Source organism: Juglans regia, chromosome 15 (assembly GCF_001411555.2).
Source record: "Juglans regia cultivar Chandler chromosome 15, Walnut 2.0, whole genome shotgun sequence".
Taxonomy (NCBI): Eukaryota; Viridiplantae; Streptophyta; class Magnoliopsida; order Fagales; family Juglandaceae; genus Juglans; species Juglans regia.
In genome coordinates, this window is record NC_049915.1 from 5,220,839 (window position 1) to 5,232,601 (window position 11,763).

Sequence of the window (11,763 nt, forward strand, 5' to 3'; positions counted from 1 at the left end):
TTTTTACTTTTCACATATGACAAAATTAAGGAGCACTATTTACTTTTTAAAATTTTCAAATAAAATTATTTACCTTTTGCATATGTCAAAAATAGCATCAACCACTTTTGAAAAGCTTGAAACAAAACAATCACATGTGAAAAATGTAATTTGATGATTTATGAGAAAATATTAATATTCAAATATGTCAAGAGATGTACAAAATTACTCTAAGAGCTTTATTTGTAAGCTTGTTCCCTTTCTTGCTCATGCTTTATTTGTTGATGTGCTTTGACTTCATTGTGTAGACAACTTGAACTTGAGACTCATTTATGCTTAAATTTATTTGTTATCATCAAAATTCATACATAGATATATAATTATATGAAACTTGAAACCTTGAGTTAAACAATATTATATGTATATATGTGCGTTTAAGTTTTTCATACATATGAAGCACGTTTTTAAAGCACCATGCATGTACCTAACAATTTAAGGTTGATCAGTTCATTTCAGTTGAATTATTGGATTGTTACTTTCTTGACAACGTTTTGATCTGCTTTCAGAAAGTCAAAACCAACGTGCAGACCTTCAATGTCAGTCAATTCTCTAATCCTAGGTGATTATAGGATATGTTGAAGGAGAAATATAAGATTGAAATTTATGGAATTTAGTTGAATTGAAAAATGTTTAGTAACAGTTTTAACATAATAATAAAAAAAATATCCTTAAAATTTATGTTTTTACATATAAAAAAATCAACTGATTAGAAGTTCTAGCAATTTTTTTTTCTCAATTTTTTTGTGGCTTGATCGAGATTCTTGATTGGATTTGTTTTAATTAAGGATTTGGGATTTGAATTTGTGAGAATTATAAAATAGGTGTCACGACAATTAAATTTTGAAAGACTCAGAGGATAATTAATTTTAAAAATTCTATTTTCAATTCTTTGTGTACGTCTGTACACAAAAAAAATACTACTTGACATAATTTGATTTTGAAGATCATAAATATTAAAATTTGAATATTACAAATCAGATCTGATCATTGAAATGATATTGTAGATGATGTGTTCTACATATATTCTGTTTAAGAATAGAATAACTCAATTAATTTAATATCAATAGAGGTTGGAATTAGTTTTCACCTTTCCATTACTTTTAGCTAACAATACCGATGGTTTAAATTAATAATCAATTTTGATATTACCATAGACTATATTATATAAGCCATGTTATAATTGGAGTATATCCCATAATTTTAAATCATTTAATCGATATTAGACTATTTTAGTTTTGTTATCGGATTATAATCTTTCTTCTATATATACTTTTGACCCTATATTAGATGCGAATGTGCTTGTGGTTATGTTGTTTTAGTTGTGTTTTGTCTTGTAGTTTATGTGTTGTTTAGTTATTCATAAAGATGAAATAGGCTATTGGACTTAGTGTTCGTAGCAGCAGTGTCCTATACTCCTCCTCCTTAGGAGGATGGAAGGGAGTTTCCATCTTTGTTTTTACAGAACACTTTATCTTTTTAGAGAGAGTTAGTGAGAAGTAAAGACAATATCCGCCATAATGTGTGTGCATGGGGATGCCCCAGAGCAGATGCGTTAGTTGGCTTATAGTCTGGATTTTCCTGTATTGATAAGTCACAGTTGTAATTTCAATTTATTGAATGAAATGAAGTCTGTTTCCATAAAAAAAGAAAAAAAAAAGAATAACTCAATTAATTTAGGATCAAGAGAGGTTGGAGGTTTCCAATTAACTTTCTGGCCAATATTACTTTTAGCTAACAGTTCCGAGGGTTCAAATTATTAATCAATTTTTAAATCATTTGATCGATATTACACTTATTGTTTTATTACCGGATTATCAGCTTTCTTCTATACTAATCATTAGATGCTAATCATGTCATCAATATGTTAAAATTTGGAATTTTAAGGAGAAGATTTCGAAGATGAAGCGTTTCTTTAAGCAAAGAAACTGGGCTGAACGAGTCACGGGGAGTGTTTTCATGGTAGGCGTGGGCGGGATGCATGCATGATGTACTTACTCGATCTCCTAAAAACACAGTACACATTTTCTTGACAGAAAGACGTGATTTCTTTGGACAATAAGACGCTATAATGTAATTTGGAAAATAAGAGCCGAAAGTAAGATATGGCCAAAGTGGGTCCCCGCGCGTGCCGTCGTCTCTTTATTCTTGTCATCGTCGGAGACAAAGTCTCCCCAATAAATTCTTCAATATATATATATATATATCATCTTCTTCATTGCTTCCGAGTCATGGCGCCAAACGAGAGACAATTCTGTGACCATTTTCTGCTGCTTAAGCCAGAAGAGGCGAGCTTCTATGATCTTGTTCGCTTTCTCCTTTTCTCCGACTACTCAGAAACAAGTGGATTCCTCGACTGCACGGAATCTCTAGAGGCAGATTTTTGGCGCCGATGGTACATCTTCAACTCCCTTCTCGTGCAGAAACTGCTCCTTCTCTATGGAAAACCTCTGGTTCTGATAGGGAATATGCTGGAGTTGTGGCTGAATCTTCTCTTAAGAAACGGAGGATTTCTCAAGCTGTTTTTTAAGTTCTTTACAGGTTTTAATCTTACATTATTCTTTTCCCATTTTTTATAGTTCTATGAATCATTAATGGATTAAACAGTACTTCTGATTTGCTAAATTCCTGAAACTGATCATGGGTTGGATTAATTTATGAAGGAGAGGTGGTGCTGCCTGATCCATCATCGGCAACGTTCACATCTGTGGTGGGATGTCTTGATGGAAGAGTAGAGTTAGACAAAAGCATTAGACAAGATGATCACATAAAATATAATGCTTCGCTTGCAATGATGGCTTCTAAATTGTCATACGAAAATGCAGAATTTGTTCATACCATAATCAGAGATCACTGGAACGTACGTATAATATTATATTAATATGAAAAAATATACATCTGTTTAAGTTTCTCCTTATATGATTCTCTCTCTCTCTCTCTCTCTCTCACTCATTGTCTCTCCAATTTTTGCTCAGATGGAATACTTAGGGTTCTACAACTTCTGGAATGGTACGTATCCAGTACACTACACCTTCTCATTCTGTTTCCTTCTAAATTCCTGCCCGTTTCATCAATTCCGGTCAAATTCTGGCCATTTTTCAGGCCCTATTCCATTTCGGATTGTTTTAATGTCAGTTTTGTAAATCTTATGCTTGGATGTCAGTTTTGTAAATGTTAAATCTAGGGTATTTAATTAATTCTAGAATAAAAAATGCATTTATATAATTTTATTTTTTTTATTTTAAATATGTCCATTCATTCTCTCTCTGTCTCTCTCTCTCTTTTTTTTTTTTTTTTAAATATCATTATTTTTAATAAATTATCTATTATTTTATTTTTTTTCATTCTTTTTTGTGTCTCAACTCAAGTTTATGATTTTTTCAACATATATTTGTTTTATAAATCGTCAATTGATCTTCCATATATATACACACACATGCATGATACACACATACATATATATACATGTATTTATTTTATTAGTTGTTAGTTTGTGTATACATATAAATATCTATATATAATATAGTTAATCTTGAAACGGAACACGTGAATGTACTTGTACTGAAATATTCTGTTCCAGTACTAAAATTGTAATGATCACTGAAACGAAATTTAAAATATTGCAGTTGCATACCCTAGGACTGTATCTAGCATTACTCATTTTAAATTTATATGAGCGCGCTTCATTTAAATTGTGAAAAAGGTTGTGAGTATATTAGTACATAAATCCTAATTCATCTAATTTTAAATTGGATCTAAGAGTTCTCCCCATTTCTAAAAGTGAAGAAATATTATTTTCTAAAATAATCAATGATGGATCATTTCACCAATCTTGCACCATTAAGGAGTCCATTCAATTTATTTATCCTATTCTTTTAAAGTTTATTTAAGGCTTTTCATGTTTGATCATAATGACACTCAAAATTCTCATTGCATGCTAAGAAAACAAGAGAAGCGTTTTTAAGATTATGCAGTCAAGGAATCACTTGCCCTTTCTCCCTCGAAGTAAGTTTATGAGTTGCATGAGCCAATTGGTACAATTAGTTGGAAAACAAGTTTTGGGAAGTTAGAAAATACTTTGTACTAAGTGAATAGAAATCATCTCCAATTATAGAGAGAATTAGATAAATCATGTGAGTTTTACAACATTTATGTTATTCATATATTATTTTTGGACAACATGGAACCCTCATAGGCATTTAATATTGTGACTATTTCCTTATGCGACAAACTCTCTAATTTGGTCAAACAATTGAAAAAGATCTCAACTAGTATTATAAGTATGCTTTCTGTTGCCTCCCCATGTGAAATGTAGGGCTCAAACTTGAAATTTTGTGCTTAAATTATGTCATGGAAAATCGAAAAACAACTATGACTAACTTGTTGTCTAATTTAAACTGGAAAATATTAGTTTTGGAGCAATAATACAATAGTATTTCTCTTCTTTTTGGGAAATTTAGAAAGCATACAATTCTAAAAATAAAATGGTTGACAGATTTTCAAGGACAACCTTCAACTCAAGCTATCATGTTCCAAGATACAAAGAATAACCCTAACCTAATCGTGGTTGGGTTTAGAGGCACCCATCCATTTGATCCAATTGCAATTGGGATAGATGTGGACTTGTCTTGGATTGAGCTTGAAGGCGTGGGAAAGGCCCACAGTGGCTTTATGAAAGCTCTAGGGTTGCAGAAGGACAAAGGCTGGCCAAAAGAAATAGAGAAAGGAAGTGATCTGCAACAACAATTTGCTTACTATGAAGTAAGAAGCAAGCTAAAAGAAATATTGAAGAAGAATGAGAGAGCTAAATTCATATTAACAGGACACAGCTTGGGTGGGGCATTGGCAATTCTATTTGTGACCATTCTAGCCATGCATGAGGAGGCATGGTTGTTAGATAAGTTGGAGGGAGTGTATACATTTGGGCAACCAAGGGTTGGAAACGAGCAGTTTGGGGATTACATGAAGGAAAAGTTGAAGAAGAATGATGTGAGGTATCTGAGATATGTTTACTGCAATGACTTGGTGCCTAGGGTGCCTTATGACGATGACGGTATATTCTTTGACCATTTCTCTCCCGTCCTCTACTACAATGTGTACTACAACGGGAAGGTCAATATTAGTACGATCTCTTTCTTGATCATATATGACTCTTTGAAATAGTCACATTATCCTTTGCAACTAGTAACCGAAAAAGATTATATTCAAAATTACTATAGAATCAATTGTGCATCATGCATGTCACAACTAATGATATATATAATATTTAACCATTTTTTCGATTAAATAGTTGAGACTTTCTCCATTTCGTTTACCGAAATATGAAAAGTTAGTAAAAGTAAATGTGCTAATGTGATAACATCTTAAACATTTAGTTTGAAAGTAATTGGGAATGTAATTACAAAATAAGGTAGCACACGTAGGAATTCTAGGAGATCATTGTCTCTTTCACTCTCTTTCAGGCATGTAAAACAATAAAATTTTAGATGTAGAACAATAGCACTAACATACTGCATCCTTAATTTTGGAATCCAGGTTTTATGGGAGGAGCCAAATAAGAACTACTTCTCACTATTATGGGTAATACCGAAGTACCTAAATGCTGTTTTGGAGCTGATCCGAAGTTTCATAATCCCATATATCAGAGGTTCGGACTACAAAGAAAGTTGGTTGATGAAAATGTATAGAGTGTTGGGATTGATAATTCCCGGATTAGCAGCACACAGTCCTCAAGATTATGTTAACATCACTCGGTTGGGATCCTTCCCTAAAGACCTCCAGAACTCACTTTAGCATAGAAATTCCTAAGTTAGCTCACCAAAGAAATCACAATAGCTTATATAAAGGCTTTAGGGTTTCTTTGTGGGCAACCAACAACTCTTTTTAGGATTTAAATTGCAATGTCATTTTCTTTTTTCCTTTCAGTTTAGAGAGACAAGAATGATATTTATCAAAATAATTGGCTTGTGAACTAAATATTTTCCTTTCAGAGCATTTCATGAATCAAGATCAGGCATTATATATAGTCACCATGTTTACAACTTGCAGGAATGGTATTATAGATCACAGACGAGTCATTGTACTTATAACTCAAGAAATATAGGGCTAGGCAGTGGGTCACCCAAACTTCCATGCCTTACCTGCCCAATAAGCTATGTAAATGAATTGTTAATTTAACTTTTCAAAAAGCAGGTGGGTGGCTGGGAGTGTCCTACCTGCCCGCCCTCTACAAGAATATAAACAAAAAACTCTACATGTTTTTCCCCTTACCCTCAATTTCCCCTCCTATTTACATCCTTCCTTTCCTCTCTTTTATTCTTCATGCCTCTCTCTCCTTTTCTAAATCTCTTTTTCTTCATCTCGTCCTTCTCATCATCTTCTACTTATTCTTCATGCATAGACCCAAGTCATGATGACATGAGTGTACATTGAGATCCATGGCATGACCATGAGCTCTACAAAGACCTACTACACAACATGATGTTATGCCTCAATAGAGTGATAGAGACCCATGGCCACCACTGTGGGTATCCCCACGCAGATGCTCATGATCAAGATTGTGAATTTAATCTTTTATCTTTGAGCAAGTAGGTTTCAATGATTTAGTTATTATGGCTTTTTGAATTATGTAATGGCCTGGAAGCTTGGAAAGGTTTGAATGTTTGCAAGAGAGGCTTTAGATTAGTTTCATTGATAGAAATTGGATGGTGGGATGGGAAGTACATCCGCTCAATCAATGGGGGCAAGTAGGCATGAGTTCAGGCGAGGATTTGCTGCATTGTCCAAATTGTGTTTTTAGCAAAAATAGATACAATATTAGTCAAGTGCACTAACCCTTATTGCATTAGATTATATTGGGAGGGATATATTATTCCAAAGGAACATATTTTCCCCTTGTATCTTTTTGCTTTTGTTATGAGCAATATGAAATTAACTAACATTAAATGTACAATAGGAACGGGCAAGAGACATTAACAAATGTCTCAAAACAAACATTATAGTGCATGAAATAGAAAAACAAGGGGAAATGGAACTAAATGGACAATTCGCAATCGAGGAAAAGGCTGTCTTGGTAATTTTATTAATTTCTTTAAATTTTTTTTGGGTCGGATGGAAAATCTTTTTTTATGGGCCATGAAAATTTGTGGAACAAGTATATATATATTTTATGGATGAGTCGAGGCCCAAAACTCAGGGAAGAGCCCATTTGTTATTTTCTTTTTGTTCACCACAAAACATGGGCCAAAAGCCCAAGCCCATGAGATCTTGTATCGGCCCCCAACAACATGCATGACCGTTCCTTCTGCATGCACGTTTCTTCCTCACTTTTTTTTTTCTCTAGGGGTTTCCAATCATCTATATATATGCATTTATAATCTCTCTTGCACATATAAATTCCCACAAGCTAGGGTTGCCGCATCTTCTCCATAAATTTACCATCAAGCACTCTGCAACTACACCACCCTCAGCCTCCACGTTCCTTCTCCACGTTTCTACGTCCATGAAGAGCCCATCAAACATGGCAAAAACTAGTGACCGTCGCCCCTGCACCCTTATCTTCTTCCTCCAGAACCTAGGGCTGCCGCCACACACATTTTTTTTTCTACACAAGATTTCCTCCCCAAGCAACTCAACCTTCACGATTTCCTTCACCAAGCCATGACTAGAACATGAGCAACAACGTTGGAAACCACTTCCGCTCCTTCTGTCATGAACCACCCTGGAAACCAAACCCATTCACCCAGACCAACCTTCCTACACCACCTTAATGTAGCTCCACCACCAAGAATCCCCATGCCGCAGCAACCCGCGCATCCACATCACCAACAGCCCACCCAGTTGCACCTCTGTAGCCCACCTCTCCACCACACCGTGAGCCCTCCCTCCACTCAAAACCACCATGAAAACAATCGAGTTGCAACCTTGGATCACGTCTTTAGCATCACTGCACCAGACCACCTTGAACCACCCATCTCCATTCATTGCCCAACCACCAGTTAGCCACCGTGCAGCTCCTTCCACCGAGACAAGATATACCATGTTCTCATACACCTGAAATAGAGCACCGTTCCTTTCTGTCTAACACGGCTCCTCCGCAAGCTGCTCAGCCCCTCTGTCCTAGGTTGCACCACCATGCAAGACCTCCATCCCTCTCGATAAGCCCACGCTGAACTACCCCACTATCTCTCTTCATCCCTCTCCCTCACACACTGCTCTCTCTCTCTCTCTTTCTTAGTGCTCCGTCGTGATCACCACCGCCCATCGCATGGACCTCCTACTAACAGGCATGATTTGCTTAGTATAAAAAGTTGATCTCAGGTATGAGGAAACTCTCTCTGATCACTAGACTTCCTTACTTATTTGCTACATTCCAAGTGATTGACTGACTTTGTTATCAGAGGTTACCCGACCTCGAGACCACCTCTTCCAAGCTGCATTACATTTTTCTATGTGCAGGGCCAGTTGTGGAAGACTTGAGTTGTTGGAGCCTCGCCCAAGGGTGTGTGAAACACGACGTTAACAGTCGTGTTGTCTGTGGGATCGTAATAGACCATGTGTGTCCTTCTTATGCTTGTGACAACCCATTCCATACAACTCAAGAGAAACATTAGAGACACCATGGAAGCAGGGCTATAAGCCATGGAGGAGTGGGTGACAAGACTAATTGGTGAGGTGGAGATGCTCCGCAACGAGAACGTGGAACTTAAGAAACCCCAAAATGACCAAGAGGTTGGGGAGGCCAGTGACACCGAGCAAGTGGCGTCCCGAAACATGCAAGCGGGACCCAAGAAGGAAGAAGATAAAAAAACACATGCCGGACGAGCTTCGCAGCCTCAAGGGGAAGTATAAGGAGATAGCACGAAAAGTTGGGGGCAGGGGGAATCCCATCAACGTAGGTCTGCCCCTGTTCTCATGGTTTTTCTTGAGAGAAATGTATTTACAGTAGTAGAGTGTGTAGATGTTATATAATTTTTTTTGAAAAAATTGAGTAAATATGAGATCTACATAAAAAAATAATAATTTAATAATAGATACCACTCTTTTTTAAAGTGATTGTACGCTACTTGCAGATTCTACGATTGTATCTAATATTATTCTTTTCTCAAACTAATGTATAACTGAGATGGCAACTTTCCATTGGGTGTACTCGTGTAAAGCTAGCTACCTAGCCCTTGCGTCACGACAACAGCAGATACTTGTTCTTTTTCTCAATCTTCGTATGTTCACGTGGCCGAAGCGATCCCCGCGCATGCCGTCGTCTCTTTCTTCTCGTCATCGTCCGAGACAAAGTCTCCCCAATAAATATTATTAGTTAATCAATGATGGATCATTTCACCAATCTTGCACCATTAAGGAGTCCATTCCTTCTATTTATCCTATTCTTTTAAAGTTTATTTAAAGCTTTTCATGTTTGATCATAATGACACTCAAAATTCTCCTTGCATGACAAGAAAACATGAGAAGATTCTTTAAGATTATGCAGTCAAGGAATCACTTGCCCTTTCTCCCTCGAAGTAAGTTTATGAGTTGCATGAGCCAATTGGTATAATTAGTTGGAAAACAAGTTTTGGGAAGTTAGAAAATACTTTGTACTAAGTGAATAGAAATGATCTCCAATTATAGAGAGAATTAGATACATCATGTGAGTTTTACATCATTTAATGTTATTCATATATGATTTTAAGACAACATGGACCCCACATAGGCATTTAATATTGTGTCTATTTCCTTATGCATTCGATCAAACAATTGAAAAAGATCTCAACTAGTATTATAAGTATGCTTTCCATTGCCTCCCCATGTGAAATGTATGGCTCAAACTTGAAATTTTGTGGTTAAATTATGTTTCATGGGAAAATCGAAAAACAACTATGACTAACTTGTTGTCTAATTTAAAATGGAAAATATTATTTTTGAAGCAATAATACAATACTATTTCTCTTCTTTTTGGGAAATTTAGAATAACCCTAACCTAATCGTGGTTGGGTTTAGGGGCACTGATCCATTTGATCCAATTGCAATTGGGATATATGTGGACTTGTCGTGGATTGGGCTTGAAGGCGTGGGAAAGACCCATAATGGCTTTATGAAAGCTCTAGGCTTGCAGAAGGACAAAGGCTGGGAAAAAGAAAAAGAGAAAGGAAGTGATCCCCAACAACAATTTGCTTACTATGAAGTAAGAAGCAAGCTAAGAGAAATATTGAAGAAGAACGAGAGAGCTAAATTCATATTAACAAGACATAGCTTAGGTGGGGCATTGGCAATTCTATTTGTGACCATTCCAGCCATGCATGAGGAGGCATGGTTGTTAGATAAGTTGGAAGGAGTGTATACATTTAGGCAACCAAGGGTTGGAACGAGCAGTTTGGGAATTACATGATGGAAAAGTTGAAGAAGAATGATGTGAGGTATCTGAGATATGTTTACGGCAATGACATGGTAGCTAGGGTCCCTTATAACGATGACAGTATATTCTTTGACCTTATCTCCTGTCCTCTACTACAATGTGTACTACAACGGGAAGGTCAATATTAGTACGATCTCTTTCTTGATCATATATGACTCTTTGAAATAGTCACATTATCCTTTGCAACTAGTAACCGAAAAAGATTATATTCAAAATTACTATAGAATCAATTGTGCATCATGCATGTCACAACTAATGATATATATAATATTTAACCATTTTTTCAATTAAATAGTTGACACTTTCTCACATATCGTTTACTGAAATATGGAAAGTTAGTAAAAGTAAATGTGCTAACGTGATAACATCTTAAGCATTTAGTTTGAAAGTAATTGGGAATGTAATTACAAAATAAGGTAGCATACTTAGGAATTCTAGGAGATCATTGTCTCTTTCACTCTCTTTCAAGCATATAAAACAATCAATTTTTAGATGTGGAACAATAGCACTAACATACTGCATCCTTAATTTTGGAATCTAGGTTTTATTGGAGGAGCCAAATAAGAGCTACTTCTCACTATTATGGATAATACCTAAGTACCTAAATGCTGTTTTGGAGATGATCCGAAGTTTCATAATCCCATATATCAGAGATTCAGACTACAAAGAAAGTTGGTTGATGAAAATGTATAGTGTTCGGATTGAGAATTCCTGATTTAGCAGCGCATAGTCCTCAAGATTATGTTAACGTCACTCGATCTGGATCCTTACTAGACCTCCAGAACTCACTTTAGCATTGAAATTCCAAAGTTGGTTTACCAAAGAAATCACATTAGCTTACATAAAGGCTTTAGGGTTTCTTTGAGGGCAACCAACAACTCTTTTTAGGATTTAAATTGCAATGTTATTTCCTTTTTTCCATTCAATTTAGTGTGAAAAGAAATACATTTATCAAAATAATTGGCTTGTGAACTAAATATTTTCCTTTCGGAGCATTTCATGAATCAATATCAGGCATTATATATAGTCACCATGTCTACAACTTGCAAGAATGGTATTATAGATCATAGACGAGTCATTGTACTTTTAACTCAAGAAATATAGGGCTAAGCTGTGGGTCTCCCGAACTTCCATTCCCTACTTGGCTGATAGGCTAAGTGAATGAATTATTAATTTAACTTTTCAAAAAGCAAGTGGGTGGCTGTGAGTGTCCTACCTGCCCGCCCACCTACAAGAATATAAACAAAAAACTTTACATGTTTTCTCCCTTACCCTCAATTTCCCCTCCTAGTTACATCCTTCCTTTCCTCCCTTTTATT

The 11,763-nt window shown here is 35.8% G+C and overlaps 1 protein-coding gene and 1 pseudogene across 1 annotated transcript; both read left to right on the forward strand.

Moving 5' to 3' along the window:
• The first annotated feature begins 2,262 nt into the window (after positions 1-2,262).
• On the forward strand, positions 2,263-6,043 carry LOC109018743 (triacylglycerol lipase OBL1-like). The gene is made up of 5 exons (XM_035685836.1): positions 2,263-2,577; positions 2,700-2,896; positions 3,012-3,045; positions 4,532-5,158; positions 5,572-6,043. Exons 1-5 carry the CDS (start codon positions 2,268-2,270, stop codon positions 5,592-5,594), a joined length of 1,191 nt encoding a protein of 396 aa, XP_035541729.1. The 5' UTR covers positions 2,263-2,267; the 3' UTR covers positions 5,595-6,043.
• A 2,633-nt stretch (positions 6,044-8,676) lies between these two features.
• Positions 8,677-11,238, forward strand: LOC109018744 (annotated as a pseudogene).
• The last annotated feature ends 525 nt before the right edge of the window (positions 11,239-11,763 follow it).